The sequence below is a fragment of the Plecotus auritus genome (assembly GCF_963455305.1).
Source record: "Plecotus auritus genome assembly, chromosome: 2".
Taxonomy (NCBI): Eukaryota; Metazoa; Chordata; class Mammalia; order Chiroptera; family Vespertilionidae; genus Plecotus; species Plecotus auritus.
Window position 1 is genome coordinate 81,959,839 of NC_137771.1, and position 21,343 is coordinate 81,981,181.

At 42.7% G+C, this 21,343-nt stretch overlaps 1 protein-coding gene across 5 annotated transcripts in view; it reads left to right on the forward strand.

The window, feature by feature from the left end:
* Nucleotides 1–21,343, forward strand: part of KIF13A (kinesin family member 13A) — a 217,167-nt gene that overhangs the window by 152,347 nt on the left and 43,477 nt on the right. For 4 of the 5 annotated variants that reach the window (XM_080658277.1, XM_080658279.1, XM_080658278.1 and 1 more), the window contains exons 11-16: nucleotides 1,104–1,316; nucleotides 3,896–4,006; nucleotides 5,657–5,791; nucleotides 8,204–8,334; nucleotides 17,152–17,238; nucleotides 17,338–17,504. In XM_080658277.1, coding sequence (XP_080514403.1) covers nucleotides 1,104–1,316; nucleotides 3,896–4,006; nucleotides 5,657–5,791; nucleotides 8,204–8,334; nucleotides 17,152–17,238; nucleotides 17,338–17,504 — 844 coding nt within the window. Of the gene's footprint in view, nucleotides 1–1,103; nucleotides 1,317–3,895; nucleotides 4,007–5,656; nucleotides 5,792–8,203; nucleotides 8,335–17,151; nucleotides 17,239–17,337; nucleotides 17,505–19,724; nucleotides 19,845–21,343 lie in introns of all 5 variants that reach the window. The other variant, XM_080658276.1, reaches the window with a different exon arrangement.

Genomic DNA, 21,343 nt, shown 5'->3' on the forward strand with positions numbered 1-21,343 from the left:
TGCCCCTAACCGCTTCTGCCTGCCAGCCTGATCACCTCCTAACCACTCCCCTGCCAGCCTGATTGATGCCTAACTGATCCCCTGCCAGCCTGTTTTCCCCTAACTGCCCTCCCCTGCAGGCTTGGTCACCCCTAACGGCCCTCCCCTGCAGGCCTGGTCCCCCCAACTGCTCCCCCCTGCAGGCCTGCGTCCCCCCCAACTGCGTCCCCCGCAACTGCCCTCCCCTGCAGCCCTGATCCCCCCCAACTGCTCTCCCCTGCAGGCCTTGGTCCTCCCAACTGCCTTTCCCTGCAGCCCTGGGTCCCCCCCAACTGCCTTCCCCTGCCAGCCTGGTCGCCCCTAACTGCTCTCCTCTGCTGGTCTGGTCACACCTAACTGCCCTCCCCTGTAGGCCTGGTCCCTCCCAACTGCCCTCCCCTGCTGGCCTAATCACCCACAACTGCCCTCCCCTGCTGGCCATCTTTTGGCGGCCATCTTTGACCACATGGGGGCGGCAATTTTGTGTGTTGGAGTGATGGTTAATTTGCATATTACCTCTTTATTATACAAGACTAGAGGCCCAGCGCACGAAATTCATGCGCGGGTACAGTCCCTAGGCCTGGCCTGTTACCAGGGCCATCTTTCCCGGCTGCCCACAGCCAGCCCTGCCCCCTGCCACCACCCACCCCCAGGTCCCCATTTGCCATCAAGTGATTAGTGCCTGACGGCCAGGGGAAGGGCCCGAGAGGTTGGCTGTTCCTGCCCGCTCACTGGCCCCACCACCCACACCCAGTTCCCCGTTCGCCATCAGGCAATCGGAGCCTGCCGGCTGGGGAAAAGGACCAAAAGGTCATCAGTGCACCTCATAGTGATCGGTCCAGCGGTCGTTCTAGTCATTCCACCGTTAGGGTCAATTTGCATATTACCCTTTTATTATATAGGATAATGTTTGATGGACATTATTCATTGTTGTGAATATAGAGAGACCACATTTCATCTTGTCATAAAATTATTTGTGAAATACAAACCCATTTCCATAGTGTCATGCATGCATATTTACTGCTTTCATCGTATATGTTGTGCATGAAGTGCTATTTCCTAAGGTGCTGTTTGAAATTTTGCAGGACAATTTGGGAGGCAACAGCCAGACCTCTATGATAGCCACCATTAGCCCAGCAGCAGACAACTATGAAGAGACCCTCTCCACATTGCGATACGCAGATCGAGCCAAAAGGATTGTTAACCATGCCATTGTGAATGAGGATCCCAATGCAAAAGTCATCCGGGAACTGCGGGAGGAAGTCGAGAAACTGAGAGAGCAGCTCTCACAGGCTGAGGTAATGTACATTATAAGGAATATTGTCAATAATATTGTAATAACTGTCTATGGTGACAGGTGAGTACTAGGCTTATTGCAGTGAAAACTGTGTAAGGTATATAAATGTCTACTCACTATATTGTACACCTAAAACTAGTATGATATTGTAAGTCAACTATAATTTAAAAATAAAAAATCAGCCTGTTGCTCCCTGTTTTCAGAGTTTCTGCCTTGTGATATCTGAGTGGTAAGGACATGCTTGCTTGTAGTTCTTCGTGTGGTACAACATTTCAGTGTTGATTGGCGTCTGCTACATGCTAAGCATTGTGAGGACAACATGAGTAATACAAGCCTTCTGTCCTAGGAACCTATAGTGGAGGAATCAGACAATTAAGAGAGAGAGTTGTTGCTACTACCTAGTTGTTTGCTGCAGGAAATCAGTGGTCCTTGAGAGCACAGATCTCTTTCAACGTGAAATCCTAAGAACCAATTGTGATGTTTTATTAATATTGTAGACAGTATTCCCAAAGGGCTCTGCAGTTTTCAGATAAGTTAGCTGTGTGTCATCTCCACCTTCAGTCATGGAAGATAGCATGATCAAGGGTAATTAAATATTAGGAATAATTCAGAAATACATATTTTAAAAATTTATATTAGCTCCTGAGAGGAAACAAAATGGTGCATTGTTGCCATCTTTCCTGGACTTTACCCAGACTTTAATAATCGCATCCTCTTCCAAATAGCTGTTGCTTTAGGCATGTTACCGGGTGAGGCACTGTCCCGTTTGAAATAGGTAGTGTGCCTGAGGTGGAGCCAAGTTCCTTAGGTGAAGTCACATGTTTCCACTTGCTGGATTTGGGTGTGTATCTAAGGCTTCTGAGTTCACACCATTCCATCACACCACCCTCTTCTGGTGGTTGGGAGACTATCAGGGTGGAGTGTTTGTGTACCAGGCACTGTTTAAATACTTTTTATCTTTTGGCTTATCTAATCACAAAAGTAATCAAAAGGAGATAACACAATCAAAAAGGAGTGAAGCCAGAGATCTGAGTACTCCATTAATTAATTGGCAGTTGTATTATAATTTTTTGTTTACATGTCTTTCTCATCTCTCAAACTGTGAGCTTCTATAGTTCAAAAAACCTGTTTTATTAAGTTTTTTCATTCCTAACCCCTAGTAAAACACTGATAGTGGAAGGCACTTAGCACAATGCCTAGCACATAAGTGCTCAATACATGTTGCCGTTTTTATTATCATCGTTATAATCATCAGTCAGGGCATCAAGCATAATGTTTTTCTATTGATGCCATGAAGGGTAGCAAACACCTGAAAAACCAAAATGCTGATAACCTTTGAAGAGAGTCCTGATCCTGGGAGGAAAGTGTAATGCATCTGGAATTAGTTTAAGGTGGATGCTCTACTTGTTTCCTCCAGTCTCTGAATCTGCCATTTCACTGTGACCATGTCATCGAGGCCTGGGGGGTAGCACAATGCCTAGCCAAAGGAGAGAGGAGCCACAGCAGGTTCACCTAGAACAGTGGTCTGCACACTGCAACTCACGAGCCACATGCAGCTCATGAGCCGCGGTTTGCCACTCTGTTGACTAATGAGTTTGCCGACCACTGACCTAGACTCTCAATTCCAATAATTACAGGCTGTTGTTGTTCCTTGTGATGAAGCCCCTATCCCAGTGGTCGGCAAACTCATTAGTCAACAGAGCGGCAAACCACAGCTCGCGAGCCGCATGTTTGTCGAACACTGACCTAGAATGTTCACGTGTGTCTCCAGCACCAAATGTCCCTCTCAGGTCCTATTAATACTGAGGCTCAGGCATACTCAGCTAGCCCCCAGGGCGATCATCGCCCCTTCAACTTCTGGTCCAAGCTCTACCATCTTCCTTGTTTATAGGGTTCATAGAATTATACTGATGATATCATAGGATGTCAAAGTGTGTTGTTTCAAGTAAAGGCTTCCCAAGATTTACAAGCTGCATATATCTGTATTTAGATCACTTAGTTATTCTTATTGGACAAACTCAGAGGGAAATTACTGCTTTTGTAACCAGATGTCTGGTTTCCAAGTGCATAATAAATACACTAAATTTATGCCATCAATAGGAAAAGTAGTTTAAAAGGCCCGATTCAAATTTTAAAATAAATGAGAAGAATCTTCACCTTTCCTGATAGGTTAATGTAATTGGAATGCCTTTAATGGTGATGTGCCTTGATCTCTGTCTTATTGAAAAAGAAATCTGCTTAGGTAACCTCTTTTCTTACTTTCTGTTTTGAAGATGAACTTTGGTATCTTTTAAGTCTTTAAATGTGAAATTTAAGTATGATGGGTAAAATTACTCTGTAATGATTTGTATCAATTTAATTCAGGGCACTAGTATTTCTTTTTCTCCTTTAAATAATAGCAGTCATTTGCCTCTTTCATTTCATTTGATTAATCAAGGTCTAAACTCCACCCTGACAATGTGTGACTTAATTGCTTCCAACAGACTGTTGATAATCGCTTAAGAAGGACAATAAGTGATTGTCTTGTTATAATGGTGGAAAAAAATTAGAAAATCAGATCGCTCTGGTTTCATTTTAAAGGCTATGAAGGCCCCTGAACTGAAAGAGAAGCTTGAAGAGTCTGAAAAGCTGATAAAAGAACTAACAGTGACTTGGGAAGAGAAGCTGAGGAAAACAGAAGAAATTGCACAGGTAGCTTGATCATGTAGGCCTAAAACATTGTGATTTGTTTCCATGTGCTGTCTTTTCTATATTGTCAGTCACTTGCCATCCTCAAAAAGTCTTTTGATAACCTCCTTCTGCTGATCTCCAGGCTGCAGAGACCAGTTAGACACTGGCTTTGTGTCTTTGACCAAGTACAGTTTGGTCCATGCGTTTGCCAGAAGTGTTGGATAGCACTGAATTTGAACAGGGATGGCACAGGAAATTTTTTAAAAATATATTTTTATTGATTTCAGAGAGAAAGAGAAAGGGAGAGAGAGATAGAAACATCAATGATGAAAGAGAATCATTGATCTGCTGCCTCCTGCACACCCCCTACTGGGGATCAAGCCCACAACCTGGGCATGTGCCTTTGACTGGAATTGAACCCGGGTCCCCTTCAGTCCACAGGCTCTATACACTGAGCCAAACCAGCTAGGGCAGAAATATCTTTAATATTTCCTGCTTTTCACATGTAAACAAAAATCTGTTCTAATTTTAGATCACTTGGCATAGCACATGGCTACCTGATTGACAGATAGTTGGTAACACAGAGAGCATCATAGTTTGTTCAGTGTATATGATTCTTTGGGCTTGATGCTATCTAAACTTAACCTGAGATAAAATACAAAGCAAGGACTAATTCTGCACCTGTCTTTCCCAATCAAGTAGCTTGAAAGCAGTAACTGGGACCTAGTCCAGCTGTTTACTTATATATTTTACATACATATGTAAAATATATATATATATGTAAAAAAAAATTTTTTCTCTCTGTCTCTGTCACACACACACCTAACTTCCTATCCCTCTTACATTGCTTTATATTTTTCCATAGCACTTAACCCCATTGGAAATTATATATATTTTCTCATCTGTTTTTTTATGGCCCATCTCCTTTCACTAGTATATAAATTTTCATGAAAGAGGGGGCTTTGTTTTGTTTGTGTAGTATTCTTAGCCCTAAATTAGTACCTAGTACATGAATGTTTTGAGTGAGTGAGTGAGTGAGTGAGTGAGTGAGTGAGTGAATGGATGAATGAATTCAAAGCCCTCTGCAATAGGGACCCAATCTGCTCTTCCAGCCCCATCTCTCACTACTTTCCCATATTTACTAGGGGTTCTTGGCACCTGAAATCCTCCAGTATTTTCAGAGTCTTTACTATGCTTTTCTGTGCCCTTCCCCCAGAATATCCTGCCCTTATCTTGCTACTCCTTGATTTCTTCCTGTTGAAATTCTTCTTACGCTTCAAGAACCACCTTAAGTTTTTTCTCTTCCTGGAGCCTTTCTGGCCTCTTCACCCATCATGACCTCCCTCCTGCAAAACCCACAGCACCTTCTTCCTCTCTAGTGACACAGGGCTCTCTCTCCTCTTCTGACTCCAGTTATGTAGTCTTCCCCCTCTACTAGATGGTAAGCCCCATAAGGGTAAGATGGTGTCTGGTTCACCCTTGGTGCCCCTAGAACACTGACACAAGATGTCACACATTTTAGACTGTAAGTAAACTTGGTTGAGCTGAGTGGAATGTGTAATTTCATTGGCATTGTCCCCAGAAACAATGACTTACACTTTCCATGGATACATCTGGTGACTAGATAGAACAACAAATAGAGTTCCCTGTTTTTGTGTGCTTTGTGCACAGGAGAGACAACGACAACTTGAAAGTATGGGGATTTCCCTGGAGACATCTGGTATTAAGGTGGGAGATGACAAGTGCTACTTAGTCAACCTGAATGCAGACCCTGCTCTCAATGAACTTCTGGTTTACTATTTAAAGGTAAGAGGGTATATAAATACATAGCTGCAATCCTGATTCATTCATGTACAATTCGAAATTGAATCTGCGGATCTGTCCCCATGATTTTGATTTTCGTATCCAGCTTAGCCCTCCTTAAAAGTAAGAGGATTCATAGTGTGGTCAGGTCACTATTGAGAAAGAAAACCAACTATTGTGTATTTTCCTAAGGCCGTGCAGTTGGCACTGGTTTTCTGTCAGCATGAGCATCAGAGGGGCAATAGTGGGCAACTGGGGGTGTCAAGGTAGGTCATCTCTGGCTGTGGCGACACGGATGCTGACAATATTCAGGTTCAATCACAGAGGTCCTGAGAAGTTCTGGAGAGTCACAGTTGTGCTTCTGAACAATTTTAAGGCGATCTCAAGATGAACATAAGCTAAAACAAACTCTTGTGGTAGATTAGACAGTTAAGGTTCTTCCATGTCTGTCTCTCCTAGACATACATCCTCAGAAATGAGGCTAGATCTCTCAAAATTAAGATTTCAGCAACAATTCCTTTCCCCTTAACCATTTCCTGTTTGGCCCATAATCACCCATTTAGTGTGGAGAAGGGGTGAGGCCTTTTGAATTTGGCACTTTGGCCCCAGGGTATGCCACTGACCATGTTGGATAGCTTATTGTATCCATTCTCAAACTTTCACAACCCATTTACACTCTTTAGAAATGTATCAAGAACTCCAAAGAACTTTTGTGTGTCAGAGTTATATCTATCTATACTTACTGTATTAGGTAATAAAGAGACCATTTAAAAATACAAACATGTACAAATATACAGTTCATTAATCTTCAAAGACACGACATCTCATCTCATGTAGCCTCTGGAAAACACTTGTGTACTTGTGATAAAATGAGAGCACAAAGGCAAATAGCATCTTAGTATTTTTTTAGAATAGTTTTGACCTCATGAGCCCCTTGAATGTTTCTCAGAGACCCCACATGTTCTCAAATCACACTTTTAAAAATGCTGGCATATTTTGTTAAGGGAAAAGTAAGACATAGGGCACTCAGCTGACCATGAGGCCATTTTTCATTATATACTAACAATTTCTGAGTTATGTTGGTATATAAATACATGTATATACGTATTTAAATAATTGTCAAAGACTTGAAGGCAGCTTGTATATACTGTCCATACACATAAATCTCTAAATAAAGAGAAATTACCCCTTGTGAAGATTAGGAACCTTGTTAAAGATTCTCATCTGGCTGGTGAATATACAGAATGCAATGCGGAATAAGCTAGAATTGAAGCAAGGAGGTCAGTCTTCTATCCTCCTTTTAATTCTACTTTTCCAGAGATATAATATAGCCCAAATACTACCTGACTTGTTGAGAGTCCAGTAACACTTAGGATCTGTTCATTCAGGAAATAGTTAAAGGTAAAGGAATTATTTCTGAAATCTTAATTTTGAGAGATCAGGCCTTATGCTTCCTTGGTGGAATAGAAGGTATTGTTATCATAATAGTTAAATGATTTTTAGAGCAAAAGAAAAAGCAAAGAGGATGAGCAGTGGTCTGAATAACTAGGAATCACAGTTCACGTATATGTGAGGTTTGAAGTCCTTAACACCACACTAACTTGAACATTGTATAACTTACAGGTTTCACTACTCTATTAAATATTAGTAGTAGATACTCATCTATTTTTAACATGTTAAAAGTTACATATTTTATATATAAGTATAACTTTTCATAAAATTACTTTTAGTGGTTCTTGAATTTATATAATTGTTTTCAAAGCATTTCCACTGTTAACTCATGTGATCCTTAAAAGAATCCTGTTAAATAAATCAAATTGATATCATTATCTGGTTTTGCAAAAAAGGAAACTGAGGTTCAGTGAAATGGCTTGCCTGTGACCACATACATACTAAGTTGTCGAGTTAAAATCAGAACACAAGTTATTCTGTCAAGTGTGAATTCCTTATACTAGTATTTTAAAGCAGTATCTAATCATTGCTGATCAGCCCCCCCAATCCTGTTTTAACTTTTTTTTTTAAATATAGCATGTTAAGATAAGCTTTTACTTACAATGCTCTAGACATCTTACATCTCCTGTCTGATTCATTTAATATTGTCATGTAGTTGCTGTTGGGTTATTGAAATTGACTGTGATAAGTTTTTGTTAAGTTACTTGTCAGTGTGGGTTTTTACTTTTTTTATTCAAATTATAAGAGAAAGGTTATGTAGAAAGTTACAAAGGTAGTAGAAATGAGCTAGTTGGGCTGCATAGGCTCAAGAAACAAGTTACAGAAGCAAAAGAAGGGCCCTTGGAGCTTAGGAGAGGGAAAGGCAAAGGGAATGCACCAGGGGAAAGGAAGAGGGAGACCGAATGCACTAGGAGTGCGCCTGAAAGGGAGCGGTTTTCACTTTCTTTAATACTCTGTTCCTAGGACCACACGAGGGTGGGAGCAGATACCTCCCAGGACATCCAGCTCTTTGGTATAGGAATCCAGCCTGAGCACTGCGAGATTGACATCGCACCCGACGGCGACGTCACTCTTACTCCAAAAGAAAATGCCAGGTAAGGAAAGTGAGTGGTACTGAACATAGCTCGTGTGCCTGTTTTCAGAAGGAAAAGACTGCCCCTTTCTACCTTTTTACCTCACTTACGTCAAAGTAAGGCTACAGGGGGTCCTCGGGTACCGCTTTCCAGTTATAGAGCTGGGATAGCATCAAGTCCAGCCCCAGCTTCAGGGCAGGCTGATTCTGCCTTGACTAGCTGGGCGGATTTTGGAGAACACACATTGTTTATCTAAACTTCAGTTTCCTCTTATGGTAAGTGAGGCTAATGGTAGACAAAACATGTAAATCCCTTGGCTCAATGCATGACACATAATAAATATTGACTAAAATTAGTTGTTACTCAGTTTAACCATTGTGTAAAAATCAGTTAAACAGCTCCATTGTTTTGAAAAATTATTAAACTAGCCGAAACCGGTTTGGCTCAGTGGATAGAGCGTCGGCCTGCGGACTGAAGGGTCCCGGGTTCAATTCCGGTCAAGGGCTTGTACCTTAGTTGCGGGCACATCCCCAGTGGGAGGTGTGCAGGAGGCAGCTGATCGATGTTTCTCTCTCATCGATGTTTCTAGCTTTCTATCCCTCTCCTTTCCTCTCTGTAAAATACCAATAAAATATATTTAAAAAAAAAACAAAAAAAAAACACAAAAAAACAAAAAACCGATTTAAAAAAAAAAAAGAAAAATTATTAAACTAGGCTATAATATGTAAAAATTTGAGAATTGACAGAACAGTATATTTACATTTTTATTTCTATTAAATGATATTCATTAGCACACAAGTATTGTAATTCAGAACATCCATATTTATGAGGAAAATGTTTTACTCATTTCAAATTATTCTCTTAATATTGGCCATATAAATGTCTATGTGATAAAAAACTGAGACTAATAATAGCATACCTGATGCATGAACGTTTATAGATCTTATAGTGATATTAGAGGCCCAATGCATGAAATTCGTGCAAGGGGCTCAGCCCTCACAGCCTCGGCTGGCCCTCGCAGCCCTGGCTTCGTCCGGAAGGTCATCCGGATGGTCACCTGGAAGATCATCCGGACAGTCGTTCTGCTGTTTGGTCTAATTAGCATGTTAGCTCTTTATTATATAAGATGATTATTAAAATATTTAATGGTGAGATGATACTATTCCTTAATTTTACTTATTCCAAGTTCAAATAGTCTTTAACCTTCCTCTATTAGAGGCTCTGAGTGTGTTTTTAATCCTCACCTGAGGATATATTTTTATTGATTTTTAGAAAGAGAGAGAGAAAACATTAATGCAAGAGAGAAATATCAATTGGTTGCCTCCTGTATGTGCCTGATGACTGGGGATCGAACCTGAAACCTAGATGTGACCGCTGACCAGGAACCGAACCTGCAGCCTTTTGGACGACACCCCAACCAACTGAGCCACCCAGCCAGGGCTGGATTTTTTTTAATACCCTCCTTTTTGGCTTTATTGAAATACTAGGGGCCCAGTGCACAAATTTGTGCACCTTGAAAGGAACTGTGGGCCACAAGGCTGCGGTGGGCACAGGGGCGAGTCTCGGCCCATCCTCCGCACCCCTGCCCGGCCCCTCCTGCCACGGCCCCCGGTTCACTGTCTGCTGGCAGCCCCGCCACCACCGCTCCCATGTGCTGATGGCGCCAGCCCCGCTCGCACCCACTGATGGCGCAGAGCGATTGGGGCTGGTGACATCAGAGGGTGCAAGCGGCGGCTGCTGCCCCAATTGCCCCTCAGGAACAGGGAGCGGTGGAGAAGCCCTCAGGAGCAATCAGGGCCAGCAGCCGCCGCTCACACCTGCTAATGGTGCTGAGCAACTGGGATTGGCGCCAGGCGCCGGTAGCAGGAGCGAGCAGCAGCTCCAGCGCTGGCTGCAAATGCGAGCAGGGCTGGTGCTGGCAGCGGGTGCGAGCAGGGCCAGCACTGGCAGCAGGTGTGAGCATCTGGCGGGACTGCGGCACACGGGAGCAAAGAATTTTCAGTAAACCACTAGAGGCTCACCCCGATGACAGCGACCGGCGCCCCACCTTGGTCTGGCGCCCCTGCTCACCTGCTCCACCATCCCGCTGCGGCCGATGCCCGCCATGTTCCACGCTCTGCCACCTGCTGCCGATGCCTACTATGTTCCGCGTGCGCCCATTAGTGGTCAGCGCATGTCATAGTGACGGTTGTTCGGTTGTTCTGTTGTTTGGTCTATTTGCATATTAGGGTTCTATATATATAGATAATCTATAATAATAAAAGCATAATATGCTAATTAGACCAGCCGTCCTTCCAGACGACCTTCCAGACAAAGCCGGGGCTGCAAGAGAAGCCTGGGTCCCGGGTACCTGAGGGAAACCCGGGTCCTGGGTGCTGGAGGGAAGCCGGTACCAGCAGCCAGGGGAAGGAAGGCCTACTCTTGCACGAATTTCGTACAGCAGGCCTCTAGTTAACAAATAAAATTATATATATGTATAGTGGCAACATGATAGCTTAATCATATTCTCTTCAAACACTGTATCTAAAAAATGATTTTAATCAGCAAATTATTTTACCCAGTTTTATTTCCAATTTCATGTCTTTTTATCCTACTCTTTTTTTTTTTCCTCCCATCCTGCCCAAACTCTTCCCTTCCTGGAACCTCAGGGTAGCAGTTCACTCATTCAGCATGCTCCTGGCTTTGTGCTGAGAATGCCCAACTATAGGAATTCAAAGCCTGGTGGAAGAGAATGTATAGAAGCAATATTTCATAGGAAGCAATTATTATACAGGAAGATAAGTGCTTTTTCTAAAGTGATCTTTATAATCTGCAAATCTGATCACTGCAGCAGTGTGGGGTGTTTGTAGGACTGGAAGTGTGAGGTGGTCAGTTAGGATATTTATTATAATGTTGCTATGGGTACACAGAAAGTGGCAGTAGAGGTGAAGAACAAAATGTATTGAGAATATTTGAAAGTCAGAAAGTTTCAGTGATCTGCTTGGGGACAGAGTGGGGACTCAGTCAGTGAAGGAAAAGGAAAGTCAACAACGATTACAGGATTTTATCTTGGGAGACCAGATAAACATAAACAGTGGTGCTGCTAAACTAAAATAAAAAATACAAGAGGAAAAATCCATTTGGAGGATGATAGGTATGAATGGTAATGAGTTCAGTTTGGGATACTTTGAAGTGTCCTTGAGATGACGACATGGAGATATCCAGTAGGTCATAGTTCTATAGAGCTACTAAAGATAGAGAATTTTGGCATTATCAGTGTTGCCTCTCGCAAGTACATCCAGACTGTGTAGTGTGAGAATTAAACCAATGTTTTGGGAATGGTCTGAGGATAGTCCTTGATGGGGGTGAGACAAGGGAGTCAATAGAGGTAACAGCAGGATACAGTCTTCGGAGCTAAGGGAAGAGAACATTTTAAGGAAGGAGCAGTCAAAGTAGAAGCTAGAAAGACTTGGATGTGGCAATTAGGAAGACACTAGCAACCTTGCGGTATTTAGGTACCATGTAGTTCTGAGTATGGAAGGAACAATGCAAAGAAAAGAGAATGGTAGGTAAGGAAGTGAGTCAAGAGTCTTGGTTGTAAAGATGGAAATGGGAATGAGGACATAGTGAAAGAGGGAAGGGGGTTAAGGGACTGTCATTTCTTCAAACCTATCTTCAAGTCCACTGATCCTCTCTATAGTCCTTTCTTACCTGCTACTTAATTATTCTATTAAGTTCTTAATTTAGTGTCTTTGTTTTTCATTTGTACAAGTTTTGGAGATCCATTTTCAAATATGTTCTCTATTGGTAGTCATTGTATGCTGTTAATAATTTTCACATATTTTATTGTCTTTGATAATTTTGTTCTTTGAAGTTGTTGGGGCCTCAATCTGTTTGTTATATCTACTGATAAGTTTGCTTCCTAAAGCAGTTTGTGATTTCTTAGATTCATTCATCTTCAGCATTTTATCTGTAGGAGTATCATGGCTGGGTGAGGGTATATAAATTCCTGCAAAGAGGTTTAGTATTTGCTTTTTCCAAGCACCCCAAGCATGTGTCCAACACAGGGGTGGGCAAACTTTTTGACTCGAGGGCCACAATGGGTTCTTAAACTGGACCGGAGGGCCGGAACAAAAGCATGGATGGAGTGTTTGTGTGAACTAATATAAATTCAAAGTAAAGGAGCGGAGGGGAGAGCAAGAGAACCGGATAGAACAGCTGGATCTGGCCCGCGGGCCGTAGTTTGCCCACGGCTGAACTAGAAATTACTTTTTATGCTAATTTCTTGGCTTAGGTACACTTCTAAACCAGTTAGTTCCCGTAACTTTTTCTTTTTTTATATTATTGTAATTCTAGTGGCCTGGTGCATGAAATTTGTGCAGGGGGGGCTGGGGTTGTCCCTCAGCCCTGCCTGCACCCTCTCACAATCCGGGACTGCTGGCTCCTAACCGCTCACCTGCCTGCCTGCCTGATTGCCCCTAACCACTCTGCCTGACGGCCTACTCGCCCACAACTTCCCTCCCCCGCCGGCCTGCTCACTCCCAACTGCCCTCCCTGCCGGCCTGCTCGTCCCCAACTGCCCTCCCTGCCAGCCTGCTCGCCCCCAGCTGCCCCCCCTCCCAGCCTGCCTTCCCCCACCTAACCTCCCCGCCGGCCTGCTCGCCCCCAGCTGCCCCCCTGCCGGCCTGATCACCCACAACTGCCCACCCCTCTAGGCCCCTAACTGCCTCTACCTCGGCCCCACCACCATGGCTTTGTCCAGAAGAAGGTCCGGAAGGTCTCCTGGAAGGTCTCCCAGTATAATGAGCATATTACCCTTTTATTAGTATAGATAGAGGCCTGGTGCACAGGTGGGGCCAGCTGGTTTGCCCTGAAGGGTGTCCCAGATCAGGGTGGGGGTTCCCTTGGGGGACAGGGCGGCCTGGGTGAGGGGCCTGTGGTGGTTTGCAGGCCAGCCACGCCCCCATTGTGGTGGGGGTTCCCACTAGGGATGGTGCCAGCCTGGGCGAGGGGCTGGGGCAGTTTGCAGGCCAGCCATGCCCCCATGGGGTGAGGGTCCCCGCTGGAGGGGTGTGGCCAGCCTGCGTGAGAGGCTGAGGGCCGTTTGCAGGCCCCTCCCTCAGCGGCCATCCCAGGCGACCCAAGCCTCCCGCACACTCAGGCCAGCTCCATGGCCGCCGCCCACAGGCCCCTCCTTCAGTGGCCAGCCAGGGCAGGCTGGAAGCTTGGATCGCCCCTGGCCTCCGGCTTGCTCCGTGGCCGCCGCCCACAGGCCTCTCCTTCGGCAGCCAGCCCAGGCAGGTGGGAAACTTGGCTTCCTCCATTGCCGGGGCAACCCAAGCCTCTCGCCCGCCCCAGCTGGCTCCGTGGCTGCTGTCATCTTTGTCCCGTTAATTTGCATATTCCCTCCTGATTGTCTGTGGGTGTCGTGGGGTGACAGTCAATTACCATATTACTCTTTTATTAGATAGGAAGAGCATATTATAAATGGCAAAGTGATATGTTTATGTGTGTGTTCAGGGGCACCCATATGTGTGCGTGTGTGTGTGCATGCATGTGTGTATATACCTAGGTAGGGTCCTCTAAAGATTATCACAAAAGTTAGCCATATGTGAGGCAAAGCCTATCGTCTGTCCCTCTCATTGGCTCTGGAACTGTTCTTAGTTTCCTTCTATAATAACACTGCACAGTAGAACTTTCTGAGATAATGGGAAGGTTCTATAACTGTTAAGACCACTTTGGTGGCCACTAGTGACATGGGGCTCTTGAGCATTGAAATATGGCTAGTGAAAATGAGGAACTGAATTTTTAAATTATAATTCTGAGTTTAAAATAAAGTGCACAGAGTGACACATTTCTACTATTGATCATACTGCTGTTTCTAGAATTTCTGAAGGAATTTAGATACCTTAGGAAACTATATTTTAGTAAAAAGTGACTAATGAGTCCTGACCTTTTTTCTCAGTGGTTAGAGCATTGGCCTGCAGACCAAAGGGTCTAGGGTTCAATTCCCAGTCAAGGGCACATACCTCAGTTGCAGGTTCTATCCCCAGCCCCAATCGGGGTGAGTGCAAGAGGCAACCAGTTGATGTGTCTCTCTCACATTGATGTTTCTTTCTCTCTCTCTCTCTCTCTCTCTCTCTCTCTCTCTCTCTCTCTCTCTCTCTCCCTCCCCCCCCCCACCCCCACAAAGCCTCCCTCCCCACCTCCCTCCTTTCCATTCTTTTTCTAAAGATCAATGGAAAAAAATATACTCAGGTGAGGATTAAAAAGAAAAAAGTGACTAATGAATTTTTGTTTTTTAGGTAGAAAAGTATGCCATAAAACTTTTCCAAAAAAAAAACTCGTTATCATCATTTGGCAAAAATGTGTACATGTATGTGTAGACATACTTATTTATATGTGTAGACATACATATATATTCTTATCTCATTTTCCAGTTTTGCAGATGAATAAATTAGTCCATAATTCCAAATACTAGTAGATAGGACACAAGCTTTTGAAGCTTGAGTTACAATGATGAGAGTCAATTGATTGATAAGAATAGAGGGAACACGCCCAGCCGGCGTGGCTCAGTGGTTGAACGTCGACCTATGAACCAGGAGGTCACGGTTCGATTCCCGGTCAGGGCATATGCCTGGGTTGCGGGCTCAATCCCCAGTGTGGGGCATGCAGGAGGCACCCGATCAATGATTCTCTCTTATCATTGATATTTCTGTCTCTCGCACCCTCTCCCTTCCTCTCTAAAATAATTTTTTAAAAAAAGAATGTTAGTGTAAAATATGCACATCATGTTTGTGTATGGCAGATTCCAAAAATTTAAGACAGTATTTCCAGAGTATTTTTATAAATAAAAACCTAGCCACTTGATTTATTTATTTTTTTTTAGCCACTTGATTTTAAATATTACTACAGAGGAGTGATTATTTCCATATGTGAGTTCACTTCTTCCATAACTGCTTTAGAGTCCTGTAAATATTAGGTGCCAGATAATGATATTATATGAGAAAAATAATTTATTGAAAAATTAAAACTCAAAATAATATTTATTATTTTTCTCCACCAAGCTTCACCTCACAGTTTTTTAGTAAATTAAATTTTAATTAATTCATTATCCCCCTTATTTTTTTTGTTTCAATATATCAGCAAAATCTCTCTTTTTGCTTGTTTTTTGTTTTGTATATAGTCACCTTTATTATAATTCATAAATACATTAGAAATGGATCTTTAATTAAAAGACATCCCGATTCTCATGAGCTCATGCCTTCTGTTCATTCAGCTGTGCAGTTAGAAAATCAACTTTGAGGATGAAAAAGGCCAAGTATCATTTTAGTTTTAATTTTGTGCCCCCTAGGTCCAAGGACCATACTGTCTTAGTAGACCTGCCCATGTTCATTGCCTTCTGTAGTTCCTTATAAATTTTAATGAATCATTCTATTAGTCTGCCAGTTAATACAGATCTGGGGCTATGATTGAGAATTTGCATTTCTGTCTTCCTATTCCCTTGTTTACGCCAAAGGACAGTTATTTATCTTCCAAAAATAGTTATCTTAACTTTACCAACTCTCCCTGTCAAAAGGAGGACCCAAAATGCATTGTCCTATCCTCTGTTGCAAGAATAAATTAATTAACTCACCCCTAATGTCTTGGTAGGGACAGACCAAATTATTTTGAGGGCCTTATATGACCCTGGACTGAACAGAATTGCCATTCCCCACTCCCAATTGTTAGTTTTGCTTCACAAGTTGTTTGGTTATTATTTGGGATTTAAACATGGTATTCTTTTTATGTTTTCCTCGTTTTTATTATGGAAAATTTTAAAGATATGAAAGTGAAAAGGATGGTATAACGCACCCCATATATCCATAATCCAGCTTCAAAATGAGCACCTCAAAATTTTGTTTTATTTATATGTCTTCCAGTCTCTTCCTTCCTCCCCTATGGGTTATTTTAAAGCAAATCAAGATGTTATATCTTTGCATTCATAAATATCTCAGCTTGTGTCTCTAAAATATGAATATTCTTGCCTTAGCTGGTTTGGCTCAGTGGATAGAGCATTGCCTGCGGACTGAAAGGTCCCAGGTTCAATTCCAATTAAGGGCACATGCCCGGGTTGCAGGCTCGATCCCCAGTGTGAGGCATGTAGGAGGCAGCCGATCAATGATTCTCATCATTGATGTTTCTATCTCTCTCTCCCTCTCCCTTTTTCTCTGAAATCAATAAAAATATATTTTAAAAAATAAATAAAATATGAATACTTTTTTTTAATATATTTTATTGATTTTTTACAGAGAGGAAGGGAGAGGGAGAGAGAGTCAGAAACATCGATGAGAGAGAAACATCAATCAGCTGCCTCCCGCACACCCTCCTCTGGGGATGTGCCCGCAACCAAGGTACATGCCCCTGACCGGAATCGAACCCGGGACCCTTGAGTCTGCAGGCCGACGCTCCATCCACTGAGCCAAACTGGCTAGGGCAAAATATGAATATTCTTAAACATCACTTTAATACCATTATACCTAAAGTAACTAACAGTAATTTCTTACTAATCATTATATATTCAGTCAATATTCAGATTTCCCTATAAATGTTCTTTTTCTGTTGTTTTTTGAAATCAGGATCCAAATAAGAGTCAACCATTGTCATTGGTTATTGTGTTTCTTAGATCTCTTTTAGCCCATGGATGCTTCCCCTCACACCTCCCCTCTTTTTTCTTACATTTAATTTGTTGAAGATGCCTGCTTGTTGGTCCTAGACTTTCCTGTTATCAGCAAGTCTCCCCAGTAATCTCTTTAGCTACTGGGGCTGGGTTTTGTGCTCTTTACCATTCAGCTGACATTTTCCCTGGTGTTCCTTCAGGTCCTGTGTAAATGGTACCCTCGTGTGCAATACCACCCAGCTGTGGCACGGTGATAGAATCCTGTGGGGAAATAACCACTTTTTTAGGTAACATCTTTGTGTTCACTAATATTTTCATATACATTTCTTTCTGTTATCTAAGTGCAAAGCAAGTTGATTTTCTCTAATGGTGAAAAACCCCCACAGAATTAATTTACCTAAGAGGAAACGGCGAGATTGGTTGAAAGACTTCGAAAAAGAAACAGGCCCTCCAGAGCATGACCTGGATGCAGCCAGTGAAGCTTCTTCGGAACCAGACTATAACTATGAATTTGCACAGATGGAAGTTATCATGAAAACACTGAATAGTAACGGTAAGGCCTCAGATTTCCTTGTCTTGGGCAGTTCCTTATCTCACAGTGTTCAATGAGGGATAAGTACTGTGTGTGTAAAGTTATTGTGCCATCCTGAACACTTAGGCACAGCAAATTGCTAATTCCTTAAAGAGGCCGTAAGTGAGGGGCTAATGGAAGTATTCCAGGGCCTGGTTGGCTCCCTCAGGAAGAGGGTGGGATCTTTTTGAGACTTCTTGTTTCCAAGCCAGTTATGGTAAGATTTCCATGGTCCTAGAGTACTGAGTGACTGTGATGAATTCCTTATCAAATTTCCCCTTGTTGAGCCTATCATTTCTGAGTCCTTCAGAGCATGAAAATCACCAGGAGAGTACTAATTCTGGAATGTCAAATAGAGTCTGATGGAGAGATAAAAGCCACAACACTTTACTATAAACTCAATTGGAATGATACCTCCAAAGAGAGTTATTTTTAAATGATGGCTAAAACAAAAGCCTTTATGGGCTCTTTGCTTGACCTATGCTCAGCCTGTCTCAGAACTTTGAGGGAGAGAGTCTCTTTAAAGCATTATTTCTAGTTCCCTCCTTCCAGAAGTTTTTTAATGATTGTATTTAAGTTCTTCCTATCTGTTCTTTACCTTCTTTCTTCTTCTGTGCTCATACAAACTTTTATGAGTTCAGTAAAATACACACCAAATTTTTCCTTGCTTGATGTTTTATAAATCTGCTTTTTTCTTTTCCCATCTCCCCGTCTTTCAATCACCACACTGAGTACCTGGGAACTAGATGCAGAACAGGAAAGTTCTCTTGCTACCTGGCACAGACTGCATTTCTAAAACCAGGACTATTTTGCAGGGATATAGTTGAGGCTACATTCAGGAGCATCTGAGCAAGTTCGTTTATGGACTTTGTCCAACCTAATTTTCCCATTCATCTGTTCTTGAGGATCCCCAACTTGAACAAAGAAGGGACCCCAGTAACCTTTGATGGGTAACCTTTATCTGACAGGGTGCTTAAAGAGTATTGTGGTTTTCACAGTTGAGCGTTCCCCTTAAATATTTATTTCCTCACTCTACTCTTTGAGTAAGCCTATCTGGGGAGAATTTGAATATGGCTAGTGAATTGTTGCTCTGGCATATCATATTGCAGATTCTGTTGCAAGAATAAAGATTTTTATCTTTGGCTTTAGCTGGGTAGCTCAGTTGGATAGAGTGTCATCCCAATATGCCAGGGTTGTGGGTTCGATCCCCAGTCAGGGCACATACAAGAAGCAACCAGTGAATGCATAAATAAGTGGAACAACAAATCAGTGTTTCTCTCCTCTCTAAAATCAATAAATAAAAATTTAAAAAAATATTTTGATCTGTTATCTCTATGGATTTTCAGCCTCAATGACCCCTCTTTTTAATTATAAAAATGAGGTAAAATGAAGTAAAGGCCAGATTGAGAAATGGCGCAATCTAGCAACAGCAAAAAAGGAAGGGGAAAGTTAACTTCATTACTACAGTTTGGTAATTTCTCCTTTTAAACATTTACATTAGGGATTAAATTAGCTCTTGGAGCTTTGGACACTGCAGCACAGGGTGGACCACAGCTACAAATCACTCTTCAGTCCACTCTGCCACTTGCTCACCAGGTGGGAGAATTCCAGACATTCAGGCATGGGGATCACTTTAACAGGTCGTTTAACAACCTGTCTGAGCAACAAGCCTTTTGGGAATGATTTTTAGAGGCCTGGAGGGACACAGGGTGTGACAGGAGGCTATAGCTCCAAACTCCAGGTGGAGGAACTCCCATTCTGTAACTCAAGGAGGTTACAGAATTCTAGATGTCTCGATCCTCTAACTCTGCAGAGTATCAGTTGAATCCTGTATCATCCCATATCACAGGTTTCTAATTTAATCCGATTGCTATCTTCTTGTCATAGGCATAGTGAACCCTGAATAACCAATGAGTATTTAGTCAGCATTCATTATTCCTTCAATCCTCGGCCAAACCAATTAGTCATCAGTGGCCTGGCTCATGTCATTCACATGAGTTACTCATTTGTATTCCAGATCTGGCCTTGCTCTCCAGGGTTGATTTTGTCTGTTTAAAAGTAATGTTTTCCCTTCCCCTCCCCATGGATTACCCAATTTCATTGGTAAATGGGCTTCCCCGTGAGGCACACAGATGTGCTCTGGTGCAAGTACTGAAATGCGGGCGGCTGGACAGTGTTGATGCGATGCACCTCTGCTGCCAGGTGGCTTCCCGATGATAAGCCTGTCTGCCTGGTGGTCGTCCCCTTGGTGGTCCTATTTGAAGATTCTCTTCCCTCTCCTGTGGTTTCAGACGAAGCTGCTCCACAAACACTGGGATAAAGGTTTTAACTGATTGGCATTAGCATGAGGGAGCGTGACGGGGTTTTGGCGGTGCTACTGAGTGATGCTTGTGCTCTGTGCTTTGGCAAAAGCTAACCTTTTCTGCCTGCCAGCGGTACTCTGTATTCTTGATTAAGGGATGTTCCCTTTTTAATTAAAACTCCTGCCTCCCCATGTCCCAGCTCCACTACTTTCCCCATAGTTAAAATCTGGTAGCTATTCTTTTCCCTCGGCATCCAACAGCACAAGTGTTACTGGTGTTATTTATTGCTCCTGTTGCTGATGGCTTCATTACTGTTGACAGCTCAGCAATCAAAATGTCTTATTTCTACATATACATTTACCTGCATTATCCCAGTAACAGACTAGAATAATGTATTTTCGAGTCACTAGGGGAAATAATGATCAAAACTCAGTTCATTTGAATTAAGAGTAAAAAAAAAAAAGCAAATCTAGTATCTGTAGACAATAATGCTTTCTTCCTAAGGGTTCAAAATTAGGAATCAGACACCCATCTCATTTCACAGAGTGGACGGTAGCTCTAAAGTGCAATTAAGGGGTGGTGAAGGGTCATATAGCGCACTTACTCCATCTGGGATTAAAAGGTTTTTTCCCCAAAGGGATTTACTTCCCTTCAATTTAGTGCCTTGGGCCTCCTGGTGTGAATGAATCTTAATTCTCTTTATCACTTAAATGCCCTCCAACTACCACCACCTTCACCACCACTCTCTCTTTTCCATTCTGGGGACAGACAAGTAAGTTTGAGCTCATTTCATTTCATAGTTACATACCAGGGAAACAATGAACTAATAAAGAAGAGAAGTGCTCTGCCCAAAGTCACTGGGGTCCTTTTTCTTTTCCTAAAATACCAACCTCTTGGTATCTTGGCCTTAGGCGCCAGGCTCACTGAGTTTTAAAACAGCTCATTCAAAAGGAGGAAAGTGATAGGGGGAATTAAAACTGGACAGTCTCTTGGTAGTTGATTGGTCATTTGAGAATAAACCAGATACTCTTTGGCTTCTGTCCTAGGCTATATTATAGAGTCAGATGGACTTGCTGATGAGGGTGATCTATTTTTTAAAAAATATGGGTACTGATAAAGGCTTGAAACTGGTTAATTGATTTGAAAAGAAAATATTATCAAATATATGTAAGAGAAAGGGGTTTCCAGACATGTGTTCAGATCAGAAGTTTAAAAAGAATCCCCTCAGTCCCTGTACCTCTACCGGGGCTGTGTGGCCTGGCCAGACCCAGAGTCCCAGGCAGGGCTGACCTGACCAGCTGTGGTGGGGCAGGCGCAAGGGAGGGATGCTTTGGGTGGCTCCGTCCTCCATATCTGCACATTGATTTGTGGCCACTGACAAAGCCTGGTGAGTGCTGGGGGTGTCGGTCATGGCAGCTGCTAAAGCAGTTTAAGCAGCCTCAGTCACATGCCTCTGTGTGGTGTGGAACCTTGGGGCGAAATCCCTCTGCTTCAGTCATTTAGGATCATGTGCATTTC